We start from the raw sequence: 20,839 nt of genomic DNA on the forward strand, positions 1-20,839 counted from the left end.
GCATGGCAGGAGGAGGAGGAGGAGGAGGAAGAGTGCGGGTGAAGTGCCTCGTGTTTTTAATCACAGTCCTCCGGTGTCAGAGGCCCCTTGCACAGCTCGGGAGGCAGAGGGGGAATGAAACCGTAATTATGCGGAGCGGGCGCAGCGCTCCCAACGTTAATGACACTCACTAGATTACAGACAGTTATCGGGAGCCACCCCTCCCTCCACCGCCACCACCCACAGCACTCACCCTCAGCTGATGCTCACACTACAAGCCACCTCTATAAATAACAGCATCGGGTTTACTGAAGGTACAATCCGATCCAGCAGCATTTTAAGGCTTTTCTGAGGGAAAACTTTTAAGGTTCAGATTTTTTAGGGCAACTTTGGTGATCCTATTTTATTTTATTTTTTTTAAACCTCTGCATGCCACCTTTAAACTGTTACAAACATTGATGGGAATGCCATCCTCTGCAAGTAAAGCCAAGAAAGCTGCCAATGAAAGATAAGAAATATTAGAAATATCATTGAGTTGATCTACTGAATGAAAAGTGATGTCAGTTTGTTCAAATGTATTTAAACTATGGAAAAAAACGGATCGTTTTTCTAAAGAAAAAAATGCAAAATGGTATAGGGAAAATAATCTTGAGCATGAATATTGCATCAATGTCTGACCTTTAATGATGAATTTTTACATTTCTTTGTTTTAGTGGAATGATAAAGGGAGACTTCTATTTAATTTTTTTTTTTTCTTAAACCTGGACATTCAGACAAGCTCAGTTATGACCACACCGCTAAATACAAACTACATGCTTTATTGTAAAAGCAAACCAATTAACTGAAACATTCCTAGCTGCACATTTAACCACTTCTTATGGCTGAATTTTTAGCTATCAATTAAACTGGATGGTTGGTTTCCTGACATGAAATCTGCTTTTAAAGAACCATGATGGATTTTTCTAATGATACTGCCACCTGTGGCCAAAGCACAGAACTGCAGCACTCTTCTGCTCTCTTGTCGAACCTCCTCATCATATTTGGCCAGGTTTTTTGGGGTTGTTTTTTGTACTTTTTGCCCTTTACCTGGAGTTGCCATTGGTTTCTGAACTGAGGTGGATGCAAGTCGCTTATAAATATCTGCAAAATCCATCTTGCATATAACCCTTTGATTGTTTGCTAGATCAGATCCATTTAGCATGAGTGCACTTGACGTCATCAGGACAAACGGTGTGGGAACTGCTGACTGAACTACTGAGGTGTGAGTCTGCTCATCAAATGATGATATAGTTGTAAAAGGTCAAATAAAAAAGGCTACTGTAAAGATATTTTTCAGTAAAAACGTGTGTTTAAGCTAAGTCCCTAAATTTTAATGTTAGCCTGCTTTATCCATGTACACCCAGTTCTGGTGCCGCTGTCCTTTAGGGAAAGTCACTGGTGTCCAAGATTTAATCATCAAGCATCATGTTGCAAGCATTATGGATTCTTTATATAGAGATAATAGGACGATAAATGAGGAGAAAGACTACCTCCAACACTTAAACAAATCAAGTTCCCTCTAGATGGGTAAAGCTTAAAAAATTAAAAACAAACCAAACCGGGTTTGAGAACAGAAAAGGCGTCTGCAATGACCTGGACCTGTACCAGAGTAAACATATATGGACAAAGCTTAAAAGCGATGCATGCTTCTTTATCTTTTAAGTGTGAAAAGACTAAATGCACATAAAATTCAGACCTGTGAAAACAATATTTATCTAAAAAAAATTCTTGAAAGGATAATTCCACCTTAAGAAAAAAGCGGATCAAATGCTTCTTTAAAAGCTCAAAATTAACACAATGTTCACCTCCATCATGAGTGCACGTAAGGACCGCACTTCTGAGAGACTGCATTTAGCACCTCGCTCATACAGACCTATGCTGTCGGAGACAAATAAAATCAAAACTAAGTGGATTAATGAGGATGCACTCATGCAGGGCTAAAGCTCAGTGGGATACAAGGTTAGTGATGTAGGCTCACACACACACACCCATGCACAGACACATCACATTATTACTCAAGGCAAAGCTTGTGTGGATTTGTAAACAAACGCCTTGAGAAGACAGAGAACAAGCGGCTCGCTGTTTGCACAGCCAGTTTTGTTGCTACCCAGCGGGGCCGAGCTGTTGCGTGTGCAAATGTGCTTGAAGGTGTGTGTGGTTTGATGAATTAAAAAGCTCTCTTTGAATACGTTCTCCGTGACCTGTGCTTTTTTTGAGACTTCATGGCGCTTGGAAGTGTGCGAAAGGCATCTTTAAGCCTGACTGCCGACGAGCAGCTCCAGACGCACACTCGCACAGATAGGTCACAACCATCTGACTTATGGCCCTGACAGCTGCCAGCATCAGTAATGTACGTCATTGCTCTGCAAAGAAGCACGTTCATAGACAGCGATAGCGGAAAGAGAGAGAGGGTCGCTGCCACAGAGTGCCAGCGAGCGGAATAAAGAATGACAAACTCGGGAAACGACGTGTGCGAGCAGAAGGGAGGGGGGAGGGAGAGAGGGTTAAAGGCAAGAGCCAGAGCCGGCGGTCTTTAGACAACCCGCAGGAATCGCTTTCTGTAGTTTACACCTGCTGCTACACACTCGCACACTCGTGACACACATGAACCGCAGCTCGCTGGCATGGCAAGAGCAATCTGGGAGGCTGTTGTTGTTGTTTTAAAGCATCGCAGCGCGCGCATAAACTCTCATAAATATTCATGGCCATGAACCTGGCTCGCTGCTTTATTCATGCTGCGTATGAGTACAAGACTGAGAGAGAGAGACAGACGGCAAGAGGGGGGGAGAAAAAAATTGAGGGAGAGAAAAAGAGAGAGACTGACAGAGAGCAGAGCAAAAGGCAGGGAGGGAAGAAAAAGATGGAAATGAGGAGAGCAACTGGGAAGGAGAAATATGAGGAAAGAGTGTGATAAAAACCACTGCTGACTTATTTACACTCTGTGCTACACATAGCAATTAGCCCACATGAGGAGCATGAGTGTGTGTGTGGTGCTGTCACAAATACACACCCGCTCTCACACACACACACAGGATGCCGTGAGGGTTACGCCGGTTCAGTGTGCAGTAATTATCCCTGCCACTTAGGGGCAGCATCTACATAACCTTCACCCCCCCTGCTCACCTGGCCCTGCAGGGTGCAGATGACTGAGCTGAGAAAGAGGAGGGGTGGAAAAAAAGGGAGTGTAGGCAGCTTTTAGGCTGATAACTTTATGTCAGCCATGCACTGCAATGGAGGAGGCTTTTATTGGACTGTGCATAAGAATGAACCATTTCTACAAGGTATTAGAGTGGCATCTATAGCAGGGGTCAGCATGGCGCCCAGAAGGACCACATGATGCACCCTCCAGCCTCCTCTAAAAATAGCACAGCTCACCAGTCAGTTGCATCTAAAGCTTTTTTTTTTCATTTGTTACTTGTCTTTGTTGATAGAACTTCCATCTACAGAGATTTTAAAATGAGATTGTTTAAAAGAAACATAATAAATATGTTTATTATAAATAAAATGTATAGATTGGTATTGATAGCCCTTAATGTGACTTCGTAGTACCCATGAAGCAGCTCTGAGCTTATAAAAGGGTGATAACCCTTAATAGAAGGAGTTTGAGTTACCAAATGACCCTAGATAATTATTTTCAACCAATCTTAGTATTTAAATGCAGTTTTCCTCTGCTCTAATCAAAAGCATGTAGATGTTTCACCTCAAGGTTTCAGTTTTTTCATGCCCTTGAAAGCTTGGTTGTCCACAGTTCATTGTTTTACTGTATCATTTGTGAGAAAAATGTTCTTACTTCTGCATCACGAAGAGCTGAAACAATCGGATTAATCCATTGTTGAAATAATCTTTAATTTAGTAAATGATCAGTTGTTAACTTCCGTATAAAGTAAATGTAGTGGAGTAAATTTCTCCATTGTGAGACAATTAAGTTCATCAATCAATCAAGACTCTTAAACAAGCCCTTAAAGGAGAATTCCGGTTTTTTACACTTTAAGCCCATTTTCTGTAGTGTCCAGGATGAAATCGAATGATCGACACCAAAAGTTTGACAATTGCTCCTGTCTCTGCTTTTAGAATCCACCCCTGGCTGCTTCATAATGGCTGCCATAGTGCATGTCCAATAATGTCCTTAAAACAACCTTAAACATTCTTCTTTTAAAATATGCTACTCACCGTGTCGTCAGCGCTGTTCAATGACGTTCCAAAAAAAGTTTTGTGAAGAAAAAACGTTCCTGTAGTGTTTTATTTAGCATTTTGTAAATCCCATTGAGTTCTGTCTGAATAGTCAATATTCCCCTGCCACCGGAAACGGAAATTGGGCCTGTTTACACAGTTGTAGTCTTTTCGCTTCACTCTGTGTACTCCGACGTCGAGGTGCTAACGTCTCTGTTAAACACTTTAAAAAACTCTGAAAATGGAATACGAAAGGTGGATTCTTGATTCTCGACGTCGGAGTACACAGAGTGAAGCGAAAAGACTACAACTGTGTAAACAGGCCCCATTTCCGTTTCCGGTGGCAGGGGAATATTGACTATTCCAACAGAACTCAATGGGATTTACAAAATGCTAAATAAAACACTACAGGAACGTTTTTTCTTCACAAAACTTTTTTTGGAACGTCATTGAACAGCGCTGACGACACGGTGAGTAGCATATTTTAAAAAAAGAACGTTTAAGGTTGTTTTAAGGACATTATTGGACATGCACTATGGCAGCCATTATGAAGCAGCTAGGGGTGGATTCTAAATGAGCCAAAAAGCAGAGACAGGAGCAATTGTCAAACTTTTGGTGTCGATCATTCGATTTCATCCTGGACACTACAGAAAATGGGCTTAAAGTGTAAAAAAACGGAATTCTCTTTTAAACAAGCCTTAGCAACCCACTAAGATCAGTTTTTTTTATACGAAAATTGTAAAAAAAAAAAAAATCTAAACACTTTGGATTTAAGATTAAAAGCTTTCTTGTCCATTAATATGTTCTATTCAGAAATGTTCAAAGGGCACAGTATTAGCACCAGTTTGTTGAAATTCTGAGTAAACTCTTCTATAAGGAACTTTTTACCATCCACGTATTAATCGATGGAAAAAATAATCAACATTATCTATTACTTGCAGCCGTACTATAATGCATTGATCTGTGTGCTTGCTGCAGCTCTATCGTTCCTGCTTTCTGGTGGCAAACCCACTTTAAGTTTATTACTGCCACCTAAAGGGCTGGAGGGTAAATTCAGTGTCTTACTCTACTTAAATGTAATGTGACTGAAATTGAGTGTCTCTGTGATTTGAAAATGAAATTTTGCTAAATTGTGATTATACTAAAAATGCAATTAATTGACAAGCCCTATTCCACAGCCAATTAGGAAAGCAATACAGTATTTTCATATTGTCTTTTTTACCAACTTTGGGACTTACTCTGTACGAAAATAATTTAAAATCTAAGCTGAAGAATCTTTTTTTTTTTTTTTATTCAACCATACTTGTGGTTGAGTTGACTAGATGAGAAAAAAAAACTTCAAGCAGTTCACAGTCCAACAACCATTTTTAGGGTTTTTATCTAAAAATTACACATTTTTACAAACATGATCTTGGGAGGGAGGGAGGGAGGGAGGGAGGGAGGGAGGGATGGATGGATGGATGGATGGATGGATGGATGGATGGATGGATGGATGGATGGATGGATGGATGGATGGATGGATGGATGGATGGATGGATGGATGGATGGATGGATGGATGGATGGATGGATGGATGGATGGATGGATGGATGGATGGATGGATGGATGGATGGATGGATGGATGGATGGATGGATGGATGGATGGATGGATGGATGGATGGATGGATGGATGGATGGTTGGTTGGTTGGTTGGTTGGTTGGTTGGTTGGTTGGATGGATGGATGGATGGATGGATGGATGGATGGATGGATGGATGGATGGATGGATGGATGGATGGATGGATGGATGGATGGATGGATGGATGGATGGATGGATGGATGGATGGATAGGTGGAGTGATGGATGGATGGATAGGTGGAGTGATGGATGGATGGATAGGTGGAGTGATGGATGGATGGATGGATTGGTGGGATTGGTAAATAGGTAGATGGATGGATGGATGGATGGATGGATGAATGGATAGGTGGATGGATGGATGGATGGATGGATGGATGGATGGATGGATTGGTGGGATTGGTAAATAGGTAGATGGATGGATGGATGGATTGGTGGGATTGGTAAATAGGTAGATGGATGGATGGATAGGTAGATGGATGGATGGATGGATGGATGGGTAAATAGGTAGATGGATGGATGGATGGATGGATGGATGGATGGATGGGTAAATAGGTAGATGGATGGATGGATGGATGGATGGATGGGTAAATAGGTAGATGGATGGATGGATGGATGGATGGATGGGTAAATAGGTAGATGGATGGATGGATGGATGGATGGATGGATGGGATTGGTAAATAGGTAGATGGATGGATGGATGGATGGATGGATGGATGGATGGATGAATGGGTGGATGAATGGATAGGTAGATGGATGGATGGATGGGATTGGTAAATAGGTAGATGGATGGATGGATGGATGGACGGGATTGGTAAATGGGTAGATGGATGGATGGATGAATGAATGGGTGGATGAATGGATAGGTAGATGGATGGATGGATGGATGGATGGGTGGATGAATGGATAGGTAGATGGATGGATGGATGGATGGATGGGATTGGTAAATAGGTAGATGGATGGATGGATGGATGGATGTTTAACATGTCTGATAAACTCCAGTAACTTCCGGTAAATCCTGACTGAATAAAATGCACCACCTTTCATTCCTGCTTCTTCGCTCCATCTGATACAACTTGCCATAATTTACATGTGCCCACTTCTTGCTTTGCTCCTTTGATCCCTGGCATTTCCCAAAGGGTCTCGTTGTGAGCAAAACTACACGTGCATATACACATGCACAAGCACTCCCAGGGGTATAATGTCAAGGGGTCAAATTGCTCCCTGCTGTGCTTGACACCTGCCTGGCGAGAGGGTGAGCACTAATCCCGCAGAATCTCTAATCCTCACGTCCGGCGCGCATGCATAAATGTGTGTTGAAATGTGCCGGCTGGAGCTCTACCTTTCGTCTCTCTCGCTCGGGGTTGAAGGTTCCCCACCAGGACTGCATCTGTATACACATAATGGTGAGAGAGAATTATCAGAGCAGAAATGCAGGGAATTCTGTTATTTTCTTCCTAGAGAGGAATGTTTAGAGGTCAGTGCCTGTGGTGACAAGCTGGAACAAATATCACGGCAATGCAAAATCCCTCCGCCCTCTTGCACGGCCCTGCCAAATTGCCCAATTCACAGCAGAGAGCGGAGCTTAGAGGCAGAGGGGAGCACTTAAACAGCTCCCAGCATCTCACTAAAACGGATCAGCTCCAGCGCACACATGCTATAACAAGGGAAGAGGAAAACAAGGCAAAGGGGGGGCACAGAGACACAAGAATATGTTAGTAAAAAGGGGCCGACATTGCAGATGTGGGACCTCGGCAAAAGAACGTGGGAATACTCCTGGCTCTTGCTCTGTGTCCTCGCTAGAGAAAATGTGGAGGGGAAATGTCAACAGGCGTGCGCGTCCACACGCAACACCCGAGGAGGCCGCGCACAAACCCGGGATTTGTAATGGTTGAGATGGAGGGGGTGGGGAGGCAGTGACTGGAAGTCGGGGGGGGGTTTATCTAACCCAAGATGGAACCCGAGCTCCTCAAACGCATACACAAAACAGCACCATGAGCAGTATGCACTAAAAGCTCCTCTGTTCTGCTATTTATTAACTCAATGTTGCCATGGTTTCTCCGTGCTGACGTGGTTATCATTGTAAATCTGTGTGTGACTGTGGTGTGTTTGTGTGTGCGGGGGGGTGGGGGTGGCAGCCATTTGGTCATTAGACTGAAGCTGTTCCACAGCAGCCCTCTGTTGTCCAGCTGAGCAGCACCATCCATCAAAATCAACAAACGCTGATAATAACTGGCAATATCATTAAGCCTTGGCCAGGTCTCCTGTGTGCAAACGGGTTTTCGCTCATGGTTCCTCTGTAAAAGCCGATCCTGGGAAGTGAACATTTTGGCCCAATACCTTGCAAAAGTAATCACACCCCTAAACTTACCATTTTGATGCACAAAAACCCTACAATTCATACCTAAAGGGCATTGTTTAAATAAAAACAACAAGGGCAAAGTAAGTCTGGAGGAGATGGAGAGATTCATAGTCCAGAGTGGGTAACCTGTCCACATAGGAACCATTAGTCTGTACACCCCAACTAAGCCCTCTTAAGAAGGGCTGCAAAACTGTTGAAGGAAAGACACAAATCATTTTTATCTGCAGTTTCCCAAAAGGTCTAAAGAGGGAAACAGCTAACGTTGAAAAAGAAAAAAGTTGCTCTGGTCGTGTGAAGTTACAGTTGAACTTTTTGAACTACATCCAAACTGCAACAGAGGACATAAAAACGAGGACCCTGAACAAACCACACCCACTTTCAAAAATGGTGGTGGCAGCATTATGCTTTGGGGGTGGAGTCAATAGGAAGATGGACTCAGCTAACAATGGGCCAAACCCTGAGGCAATCAGGAAAATATTTAAGGTTGATGAAAAGGTTCACCTTCCAGCAGGACAAGTCTAAGCTAAGATCCGGAGATACAATGGAGCAGCTTTGCATGTTTAAATGTGAAAAGCTGATAAAGACACACCCCAAAGACCAGCAGCTCGAACTGCTACATATTTGAGCAAAATATTCCCCCATTTACGCTACCCTTGAAAAACCGATCCATGCCGAGACCGGTCCGAGCTCGGATCAGTTAACCAGGCCGAGCTCGGTTCTGACAACCGTTTACACATCACGCTATCTCGGTTCCTCGACTCCCCGCCTCCTAGTGACGATTTGCGGTATTACTGCCAGTATTGAAGGAGGAAATCAAGCAGATGGTGGCGGTAATGCACCAAAAGTTGTTTACCAACCGCCATAAAACACAAGAAGAAGAAGATGGACGGAATCAAGCAAATCAAAATGTTGCGTGGAGAAGATTTCGATTGTTGTTTATAGTTGTTCTTCTTCTTCTGTTTTGAGTTGGTTGGCAAGCAACTTCCGGAGTGGCATTACCGCCAACTACTGGAATGGAGTGTAAATCGGGATGTGCAGCCAGACGGAGATGACGCGTTCTGCTCATGCGCTCTTGTTATCAGAGAACCGAGCCAGGGAAAAACCGAGCCGAGCCCACCTCTGGAACTGGTCTGCAGTTAGCGCGGTTCGGTTGCGTCTAGCTCGGTTCAGTTCAGTTTACTTTCCATTTACACACGATAAGTCATCTCAGTTACTGAGCTCGGACCGGTCTCGGCACGATTTTTCAAGGGTAGTGTAAATGGGGTATAATGCATAGAGAGAGAACCAGCCTGAAGAAACCAGGCCTACATGAAAACACAGTAGAGACATAAAAAAAACAAAAAAAGAGGTTTACAGTAGTAAAAAAAGTTCAGGAGTGGACAGTTCTGTAGGATATATGCAAATTGCCTCCTTATCATGCCCCCATGTTTTGCAAACCTCTGTGTGTTTATGACTCATTAGCTTTAAAGGTCCTTCTGTTAGGACGGGCTCACAGAGTCACGCAGCATCACAAACTACTTTATTTAAGAAAAAAAACACTAAAAACAAGTTATAAGAACACTGATCTGCAAGGTCTTTTAAGTCTGCCAGTCTCTCTTATCATTTTGTCTGGAAGGTGTGAAAACCTCAGTGTCCAGCCAGCATGCCGCCTCCCCTCTGCTTTATCCTTTTCTACGGTGAGTCGCCACCTACCCCGCTTTCAAAGCCTGTAAAGTTCTTTTAAGTGAGACAGCCTCCAGCTGAAAAAAAGATAAGGCTTGAGCTCTTCATAAATATGATAGAGAAAGCAAAATGGTGGCATGGAGAGAACATGTGGGAGTACAGTCATAGAGAGAATGAATAAAAAAAAAAAGGGGAAATGAGGAAGGTGGAAGACAGATGCAGAGACAAGAGGAAGAGGGAGCGATAGCTGAAAGCTGTGAGCTGAATGAGTTATGAGCTGCAGCCGCGTTCGGCTACATTCATTCCCCCCTCGTTATCACAGCCATGATAAAGGGCTGCGTAGCCTTTTTTTTTTTTTCTTCCCCTGCCCCTCAGCTACCTGCTGTCGTTCTCTGTTGTCGTCGTCTTGCTACCTGGCTATCGGCGAAATCTCTCACTCTGCCGCCGCCCGTAGAAAGAATGCCAACATTTATAATGAAAGGCCTCCGTGAGGCTTATGAGGTTTTTAGCTTCCTTCTCTTTTTCTTTTGTACTTGGTTGGTAACATTAACGAGAACATTAAATAAAAGCAAAATTAATCCTATTTGACCGTTAGCTTCATGTGCAGTGGTGCTTTGTTGGAATAGGTAATGGCGGTTTTTATGAATTTTGTGTAAAGGTGCCTTCTGACTCATGCTGCACCTTTCTAATGGAAACTCATGCAGAGCTATGAGCCAGATTGTAAAGCAGATCAACAAGGAGGTAAATAGGTTCATGATCTGGTTCTATAACCGAACGGAAATAATAATGATCCCAACTTTATACAACCTAAATTATAAATAAATTATAAAGATTACAATTTTCCTTATCATATATTCATCCACAAATATGCCTAGTACCATGTCTAAATTTAGTATCAATGTTTTCATAATTTTGCCACAAAGAGCTACATTGCTTTATTTGATTTTTTTTTTAAATTTAACTCAATGGACCAACACAAAATACTGCATTAATGTGCAGTGGTAGGAAATTACGGAAGAGGATTAGGGCCACTGGGGAAAAAAAAAAAAAAAGTAAACTGATTTTTAAATTTACTATGTGGAAAAAGTCAGAATTCTGACTTTAATCTCAGAGTTCTGACTTTTAAAGTTTATTTTTTTTCCTCAGAATTCTGACTGAATTCTGATAATAACAAAATTCAGAATTCTTAGAATAAAGTCAGAATTTTGAGATTAAAGCCAGAATTCTGAGAAAAAAGTCAGAATTCTGACTGAATTTTGATAACAAAATTCAGAATTCTTAGAATAAAGTCAGAATTTTGAGATTAAAGCCAGAATTCTGAGATTAAAGTCAGAATTCTAAGAAAAAAAGTCAGAATTCTGAGAAAAAAAGTCTGACTTTTTCCCCATACTAAACTGAAATCAAATTTAAAAATCTGACTTTTAAATTAAATTTTTTTTCAGAATTCTGACTGAATTCTGAGAATAAAAAAGTCATAATTCTTAGATTAAAGTCAGATTTTTGAGATTAAAGCCAAAATTCTGAGATTAAAGTCAGAATTCTGAGAAAAAAGTCAGAATTCTGAGATTAAAGTCAGAATTTTGAGAAAAAAGTCAGAATTTTGAGAAAAAAGTCAGAATTCTGACTTTTTCCCATACTAAACTGAAATAAAATTAAAAAATCAGTTACCGGTAATTGTTTTTTTTCCCAGTGGCCCTAATCCACTTCCGTAGGAAAGTTGTGCATGGTTTCACACTATGAATGAAAAGAATACAACTGCAATCATGTCCTAAGCTCTATCCAACAAGAAGCTTAAAGGCAGGTGATTGCACAACAATTGTGTATTTAGGGGTAGCAGAAAAAAAGGGTCAAAGTAAAAATGCAAGCACATATTTTAGATTTTGCAAAATACATAATTATGTGTCTGTTTCATTTAATCTGAAACAATACACCATTTTTTGAATGGAAATGACAGAAAATCTGAATTAAAACGCATTTTTTCTGTACTTCAATATGACAAAAAAATTATAAAAGTTCATAGGGTTACGAACCCTTCAGGAAAACATTTTAATTTGTTTCAGCTGAAATTCAGATTATATTCAATTTGTGAAAAGCAAAAAACTTCCAGTTAAATGGAAACAGGGTTTTGCATTCTATGATCCCTTTAAACCTTTAAGGCAATACTTTCAAGAGCAGAACAACTCCTATGAAGTCCTTTTTATATTACCATTAATACATCCCATAGTTTAGAGGATAGTGATATAAATAGCCCTACTGTCTGTGCTAATGGTGCAATCTAGTATCTCTAAGCAGCTCTTTAAACAGAGGAACTGCTAAAACTGACCTTCCTGTTTCAAGATACCACATAATCCGTTAGGGTTTGTGGAGAAGCTGAAGAGCCACCAACTCCCGGCCTAAGCTAACCGCAACATTTTTTATCTACTTGTTCAAAAGAATTTAAAGAGAAGGAAAGAAAATATACATAATTTTGCTTTATCTAAGGTAATTAATGGCATGAAACCATGTTTGACAGCCGGGTGCAGCTCTGACTGACAGGTCTTCATTCATTTCTGCCTCCAAATAAAGACGCTCAAAGGAGCTACTGTATTTTAAGTGTTGGCTTGTTTTTACACTCTGAGCTATTTTTGTCTCCAGGAGAGCCAGTTTGTCACCTTTTTGGCACCACTGCAGGAATGTCCAGGTTAAAAGCCAAGGCAGAAAGAAAATAAAACTTTGATTCCTTCCACCCTAAAAAAAGGTTTTGGTTTACTGAATGTCGGCTGAACGTTACCCTCTATAAATGCTAAGCACTTACTCTTTTATTGGCCACACAGATGATTCTGGCATAGCAGCAGATCATGAGGAAGATGAGGGTGAAGAGAGGCACGTACCATCTACAAAGAACAAAAACAAAGAATAAAGTGAGCAAAGGAAACCCCAAATTATCTCCTGCTTTGAGATTTCACTTCTTTGGCCTCCGTTCTGACTTTAATGGGCACCATGTTAAAATACTATTGTTTTACAATACAATGTATTATTTGATGTGTTTTGGTTTTAATTACTGGACAATGGTTTCCCCTCTGTTTTAAACTTGAAACACAATGCTTTAATTTTGATCTTGGCAATCCGGACAAAAATCTTATAAAAGAGATCAATCAGCACTAACAGACCAAAAGAAAACTTTCATGGTTTGCTCCGTGGTCAGCATGTCCACATTTCACTGCTGCAGCAAGCAGCTGTTTTCAGCAAAAACGTTCAACTTCTTGCAGGAAACCACTTGGTCAGCACCAAACGATAGAAAAACCCCTCTGGTGCTGAACAGAGCGGGGCACGTAGGCTTAGAGCAAAACTGATCTTTATTAGAAGCTCAGTGTGGCGAAAACGGAGCAAATGGAGGCTGGAAGTTTATTCCTTTTCCATCAAAAACAATAGATAACTAAAACGTGAATTTAGTAAGATACACAATGGAGTGCAAAAGTATTCACACCCCTTAAACTGCTTCATATTACTAAAAGTTCTATGTTGTTTGGATTTAGTTTGACATCTGCAAAACATTTAAATCCAAGTACCGGTAGGTCAATTTTTCTTAAATAATAATAATAATTTTTCTTGAATTTGCCATGTAAGTGAGACACTTGGAAAAACTACTGCAGTCTCTTATTTCAAGTGCATAATATCCAATTATCTTATTTTAAGAATAGAAATACTCATTCTATTGGCACATCATCCCAATTACCCACTTTCACTTACTTTAAGTTAAGGGTAAATACACTTATTTTAAGAAATGCTTTACTGATTTTAGATCATTTTTGCAGTGAAGTGATAAGAAAATGACACCTGGCTTTAAAAACATTTTGGACTAAAGCTCAGGAAGCACTTTGATGTCCCTGTCTAAAGCGCTACTGGTGTTAGCAATGCTTTCAGGCCCTATCCTCCAACTTTTACAGCACGGTTAGGAACTATTTGGTACTTGCTTCAATGGCCGCCATTGAGCTTTCTACGGGTTTCAGTGGTACTGCCAGTAGATGGAGCCAACCCTGCTTATGTCAGCTCATCCCATCTGGCGCTGGGGTCCAATTTGGGCTCAAAAAGGTCTATAAAAACACCATCAGGATAGATCTTTGAAGTCAATAGGCCTATTTGATCATAATTAACTGGATTTTGGTCTTTTTGGTAAAGGCATATAACGTGATTATGTACCTTTAAAGCTTGTCATAAGCCTTGTAGGGGACATGGGAAAAATGTGGAGGACTGGAGTTAAGAAAAAAAATATGACCTCTATGTAAAACAAATGTGTGGACTAAAATTAATGCTATACATTATCCTCACTGTCCCCACAGTAAAACATGGTAGTGGCAGCATCATGGTGTGGGAACGCTGGCAGAGACACTGCAGAAACAAGGCTACAATTATAGAAAAGCCTGGTCCACAAAGTATGGTAACACTAATTCAACCGAAATGTGTAATTTAAAGCCAAGGGTGAAGCCCAGACGGATGTCGAGGCCTAAAATAAAACAGCGTGCATTAGAAACACACGCTGCAAGGAAGACAAATATTATGTAAATTAACAAGAGGAAAAGCCCTGACTAAGCACCTCTAGGTGTCACTGTGCACAGTTTCAGAGCATTTAGAGGTAGAATAAAGGATTATGCCAGCAGAGTGACAATATTGGAAATATACCACGTTCCTAAGGGAGTAAGGTTTGCCAATCACAGGAGGCGTGGGTGCATAATATGTCAGGTATTTTGTGAGCGGATGAAAGGGAGAGAGGCGAGCAAAGGAAATGAGAGGCTGGCTTTGTTGGAGTGGCAGCCTTGTGTTGTGCAACCTCCTGGGAGGTGATGTAAGCCGCGAGGAGTTTCAGCCTCTCCCTGTATTCACGAAACAGGTCTTTGTCTTGCTTTGATAGACAGGTTTCCTGGTCGCCACAGTAACTCGGAGCAGTCACGACCGCGCCGTTCGGCACCTTGTGAGAAGCTGGCAATGGAAAAGTCTATCTTGTAAAACTACAAGGTAGAGAGCGGAGGACGGCTGCTGAAAGTTATAAAAGAGAAAAACGTTGAAGTGACATTTAAAAGAAAGAGGGAGACAGAGTTTGTCTTTGACCTATAAATGGGTGGACAGACTTTTTCAAAGGAAAATGGATTGGGATTAAAAGTCCAATGCCATGAGTTCTGCAGACTGCATCATTTAGAAGCCTTTCAAAAGGCAAATACGGGGTCCTTGGCCTAATTAAGGATTGCCCATGCTTAAGTCCTACGCCTGAGGATTGTAAGAAACTCACTTCAGCTTTTCTTTAAAGGAAGAATAAGAGAGCTTTCTGATCCAACACAGAACACACTAGGACATACATGTTGCTTTTATCTATGTGTGGCTGCAGAAATGGAAACAAATTAGCCTTCCCAGACTTTATTCTCTATTGAATTAATGCATCCTTCTTTAGTTTCCTTCTGTCCTTTTGAATTTCCTAGTGATCCTTGCTTCCTCTTCTGTGTCCCTCTTCCCTATAATACTCCTCATTTCCCTGCTTGTGTCCTTCCTTCCTTCCTTAGATTGATCTTTCAATGTGTCCTTTCCTTCCTCTATCTTTCCATCTTTATTTGTCCTTCCCTGTGTTTGCCCTTTGTTCATTTGTCCTTCCTTCATCCCTTAGTTAGTGTCCTCTTTTGATTCATCCTTCCTTCTTTCCCTTCTGTCATTTTTATTTTTTCTCTACCTTCATGGAGAATGCATGTCTATTTCTTTCTTTAGTCATTGTGTCCTTCGTTCCTATACTAGGACATCCCTTTCTGTCTTCCCTTTGTCTATCATAGTGTCCTTCCTTACTCTATCACTGTGTCCCTTCCATTTCTTTCCTTTGTTATTTGTCTGTATTCTCAAGGTTCCTTATATAAATACTTCCTTTTGTAGAAGAATCTTTCTGAAATTCGTAGTTAATTTTTAACTTGAAGAAGGGAGCAAAGGACTGACAAGAGTTTAAGTTGGATTCTGGAAAAGTAGGAATTTCTTTTTTTTTCCTTCCCCATCTAATGAAAAAAAGAAAAGAAGTCGGAGAGCTGCCGCTCGCGCACATCCACGCAGACAGAACACTGCCACGGGACAATGATGAAAGCTTTCAAGGAGGGAGACCTGCGCGAGCGTCACCTCTGTGTGATTTAATAACCTGCTCGCTGGAATAAACAGCGTCCAATTACGCCAGCACCCGTCCCGTTAATGATGGACAGACGAGCCTGAGAGGGGAGGGGGGAGGCGAGGGGGGGGCAGGCAGATTGGCAAAGAGGGGATTGGAGGGGAGGTAGGGGGTGGGGGGTGGCCTTTTTAACGATAGTGTAGGGGGCTGTGAGGAGGAGAGAATGACGGGCGGCAGCTACAAAGTGCTCTAATTAGCATGATAATGATCTGCCATTAGAGTCCGCTGTGCTCTACAGCTGAGTACTACCCGAAGAGAGCAAGAGGGAGACAGAGAGGGAGAGCGTAACAGAAGCACAGAGTGGGCAGCAGATGATAAAAGTGAGGAGATGAATAGAGGTGAGGATATAAAGGTGGAGTAAAAGGTGGCGGATTGTGGCTCGCAATCAGAAAGGAAAGGAAAAGGAGAGCAGTTCTTGGTGATTAGAAACAGGGTGAAGGTGGGAATCACAGCAACAGCAGCACGGTGCCCCCAGCTGATCGACTGTGGACGCGTGCACGAAATACAGATGCCCAAAGAGATGCTGCGGATGGCAGGAGCATGTCAGAAAGGTCATCATCTATGAGAACAAATCCAATCTCTCGTCTCTTGCATGGTCCGACTTCCAGCTCTGCTTTAAAGAGAAGAATGAGGCCTAACCGAAGGTTTCAGTACGCAGGAAATGGGAGCATGCTGAGGACTAAAAGGTTTCTTCTAAACTGCATCCACTAGGGTTTTAGTTCTCCTGTTCGTCAACTTAAATGTGAAAGGAAAGCTGATTGGGGGAAAAATACAGGTGTACGTGCATAAAACAAAAGTAGGACGTGTTAAGAGAAGGCTGCGCATCACTGAAAGCAGCAATCTACAGAGCCTGCAAAAGTATTCATACTATTTGAACCATGTGTAAGGAAATAAAGACATTTATATGTTCTTTAGAATAAAAAAAGCTTTTTTAACCATCTTTACTTAAATCACCAAAATGAAATAAAGAACAATCAACTGACTTCGCATTTAATTACTGATTAGATTGCAAAACGAAAACCACAGCTTAAGACTTGTTTACTCTTTTCTTAAAATGGGAACTTTTGTCATAGATGAAAAATGCCATGGTTGCTAAATACGGGAAATAAATGGAAGGCAATGTGTTAGGGAATAAAGTCCCAAAAAGGGGTCATGACCCAACCAGGATGGGGTCTTTGTAGATACTGCAGAAATTGAACTCAGTCATAAAAATCTATCTTAAAGGGCTAAAAGAACCTAAAGCGTCATCAAAAAAATGAACCAAACCTACTACTTTAGTTACTGGAACTGTTTGGAGCTTAGTCTGCACCTGTTGTTAATTGATTTTAAAGAAATTTTTGTTAACCTAACCAATTATTTAGGTACTCAGTCAACCCTGGTTCCATTGCATAGGTCAAAAGCTTAAAAGTTTGAGGAGCCCCTGTGTTAGAGGATGTAAAAGACTTGAGAGCGGAAATAAAGGTTAATCTAAGCGTATACAGGCAGGCCTTCAAAGGGATTGGTTTAAATCAGAGCGTATCCAGGTGTTAGAATGGCCTAGTCAAAGTCCAGATATCTGCAAGTCTTGAAAGTTGTGATCTTCTCAGTCTCTCCATCAAATCTGAGTTTTAAACTACTTTGCACAGAATCATCCAAACCATAAAGCAATGTATAGGAGGGCGTTCAAGATCACCGCATCTTTAATCCTTGAAACTGTAATATGTTTTAAACTGAGAAGGTAAAGTAAGTGGTAATGTTTCCATCTCTAATGAATACATTTTAATTTTTTTATTTCGATGTCCAACAGATTCATTTGTGGATGTCCTTTTCACGGCTGCATGTCAGAGGCGCTGGTGACACACACACCAACAGGGGACTTTTTAAGAGCGGTGACTCAGCTAAGCTCCGGCGCTTTCATTTGCTGACTCAGCGCCTGAAACTCTGCACCTCCATCACACACACACACACAGACACAACTCTGTCCTCTGCTTTTTATTCACCTTCCTCTTTCATCCCCTTTCACACCCTCCTCCTCCAGAGCTCCCCTGTCTCCTCTGTTCTGTCTGCGCGCTTCGCTGAGCTCTGATGAAGACGCACTATGAAGCGGGGGGGGGGGCAGAAACGAGGACAATCTATTTCTCTCGCTCTCCCTGCCGTCCTGCTCCGCAGCCCTTCCTTCCTCTCTCGTGCTGAGTAATACCCTGTCTCACTAACTGTATCCCGTATGCCATCCCTCCCACCTATTTCATTTTTCACCTTTAACACCCCACACTTTGCCCTCCCACATGCCGCTAGCTGGGTGTGTGTATCAGAGTGTGCTTTTTTTCCCCCCCTCCCTCTTCTTCTTGACGGGTGCAGCCTTGGCCTCTAATCTCTAGTCTGGTTTGATGTAATTAGAGCTAATGAAGATTCCCTGATCCTCCGAGTGCCGCGTCCCCCTGGGCCACAACAGCATGGAAAAACCAGACAGAGCCGGGGAGCAGAGGAGCGCTGATAAAAGAGACACGAGCTCGTTTAGCACGGCTGATAGCTGTGTGTTGTTCTCCGTTTGTCTGTGTGAGTCTGCCTCTGTGTGTGTGTGTGCCTATTTGTTTTAAAAGATTGATTCCCTGCTGATGCGGCAAGCAGCAATGCGATTACCTTGGCTCATAGAGGAGAGCCTCACGCACGTGGGTGCATGTGTTTCAGGATGTGCAACGCGGGGATTGGCAAGGCATTCGCGGACTTAGGACCAGCTGCAGAAAGCAGCAGACAGGCATAATCCGTCATACCCGTCCTGAACAGTTAAAACCACAAGGTAGCAGCTTCACTAAATCGGACCAAGCAGAGGCACATACTTTAAGTAGGCGGGGGTTGGCTCCCCTGACATGTAACCCTTCACATTTCCCCGCAGAGACAGCCCTCCTCTTCCTCTGCTCCTCCCAGTCTACCCCAGCTTTGGAGGAAAGCTTTGATGGCAGCGCTGAAAGGGTCTACTTACATCCCAAATCTCCAGGCTACGTGACCGTCTGTGATCCAGCTGGGGAGAAGAGAGAGAGAGAAACAGAGAGGCGAGAGTGATGAGCGGGTTATGGGGAGAGCGGAAGGGGAGACTTGTGTGACTGCAGAGAGGAAAAAGCCGTGCAGCTGCAGCTATTAATAAGCGGAGAGTGGAAAGAGAGAGGGAGCCTGGAGATTACGGCTCTGTCCCAATTCTCATTCCACCGCCTCCTCACCTTGGCTTCTTTCCCCTTTCCTCCTCTCACCCCTTCCAGCAGATAGTTTACTGCAATCAGATGCACTGATAATTGCCAATTTTTAACTTCTATTTAAATGGACCCAGAGCTACAACAAGTGCAGAGCCGCGGCCTCGGGGGAAAAAGTCAAACTCCTACGTCCTCAAGGTTGGTTGGATGTACTCACCACCAGGCTCCCGCGGGGCCGTAGTATCCCTTCAGCAGAGGGAGAGAGGCCATGACCAGAGGAACCCCCCACGCCATTAGATGGTAAAACCTGATGATAAAAACAGAAATTTATCTCACTATAAAAAGTAGACAGAAAACAGTTTTGCATATAATAATAATTAAGAAAAGCAGACTGAGAACAAATCACTGTTTTCGTTCCTTCGTTCGTCCCTTTTGTTGGCACTGACATCAGGGTCATTTTTCACACACCAACAAGCGTCTATACAGCCAGACAGCCAATTATTCATGCTGATATAAACTATAATTACCCTGACTGTTTGGGAAAAGATGATTTTTAGAGGAAATGTTTGGATAAAAGCAGAAACAGGATGTAGATTCTCACCGAGTCTATCCCAGTGATGTACAGTACCTTGCAGAGGTATTCAAAGATTTTTACAATTTTGAATCTTTTCCATGTTAACGTCAACTAGCATTAATGTAGTTACTTATGAACTGCGCCAATTGTGAAGAAAAATGATGCACGGCATTTAATTTAAAGAAAATAAAAATCCAAACATCAGCCCAATGCATTCATGTTAGTGTTTGGGGTATGTGCATCCATGGCTGCACAGCTGGAGATTGGATTTTATGTCCATCCTTCTTTGCAAAATAGCTTAAGCACAGTAGCTGAAGAGCTTTTATGAATATTCAAATCTTGCTAAAATTAGTCTTTAGATTTAGGTCCTTTTTATGATTAAGGCATAACAGGCGTTAATCCAAACCATGGGTTACCTTCTTCCCTACAGTTGAGCCTCCATCTTAGTGGGAAGGCTTTTGTAGCATCTAACAGATTTTCTTCCAGAACTTTTCTTTCATCCAGCTTTGTTTCAACAATTAGCATAATGGAGGCTGAGAAGTTTAGGCCCCGTCCACACGAAGACGAACCCTGGCCTAAACGCACACATTTTTCACCAAACCAGCCTCTCATCCACACGAAGCCGGCGTTTCGGGGGTCTGTAAACGATCTTTTTTTTAATTCAGCCTTCAGAGTGGGAAGATTTCGAAACGCCGTTTTCACGTTTCCATCTTTACGCTCTAACCGCATATTTTTTTTGTACACGCATGCGTCATAGCGTCGCCTCTAAACACGCATGCGCGACCAGTATCACAACAACAATGGCGCCGTTGATGCTAATGCTACTCACCCTGCTGTCGGGCTTACAACAGAATCTTCTTCTTCTGGAATATCTCCAGGAAAAACAGAGCAATATCGACGACATAGTTCAGCACCTGAATTTGACTTAACCACGAAAATGGACCCGCAGGGTCCATGTATAAATATTAGTGCGCATGCCCAACATTTCGTCGCTTATTTTTGCTTTGGCACCACAGCGCCACTTACAGGCCTGGCATACATGTTGCAGCGTTTTCATGCATTCGTGTGGACGCTCACATTTATTTTACGTCTCCGTCTTTACGGCAAA

The 20,839-nt window shown here is 42.2% G+C and overlaps 1 protein-coding gene across 3 annotated transcripts in view; it reads right to left on the reverse strand.

Moving 5' to 3' along the window:
* si:dkey-100n23.5 (cyclic AMP receptor-like protein A) overlaps positions 1 to 20,839 on the reverse strand; it is a 97,906-nt gene that overhangs the window by 55,954 nt on the left and 21,113 nt on the right. For all 3 annotated transcript variants that reach the window (XM_038299653.1, XM_038299651.1, XM_038299652.1), the window contains exons 7-10: positions 19,375 to 19,464; positions 18,953 to 18,991; positions 12,619 to 12,697; positions 7,143 to 7,190 (exon numbers count right to left, since the gene is read on the reverse strand). In XM_038299653.1, coding sequence (XP_038155581.1) covers positions 7,143 to 7,190; positions 12,619 to 12,697; positions 18,953 to 18,991; positions 19,375 to 19,464 — 256 coding nt within the window. The remainder of the gene's footprint in view (positions 1 to 7,142; positions 7,191 to 12,618; positions 12,698 to 18,952; positions 18,992 to 19,374; positions 19,465 to 20,839) is intronic.

Source organism: Cyprinodon tularosa, unplaced genomic scaffold (assembly GCF_016077235.1).
Source record: "Cyprinodon tularosa strain WSP-4 unplaced genomic scaffold, ASM1607723v1 ctg432, whole genome shotgun sequence".
NCBI classification, from domain to species: domain Eukaryota; kingdom Metazoa; phylum Chordata; class Actinopteri; order Cyprinodontiformes; family Cyprinodontidae; genus Cyprinodon; species Cyprinodon tularosa.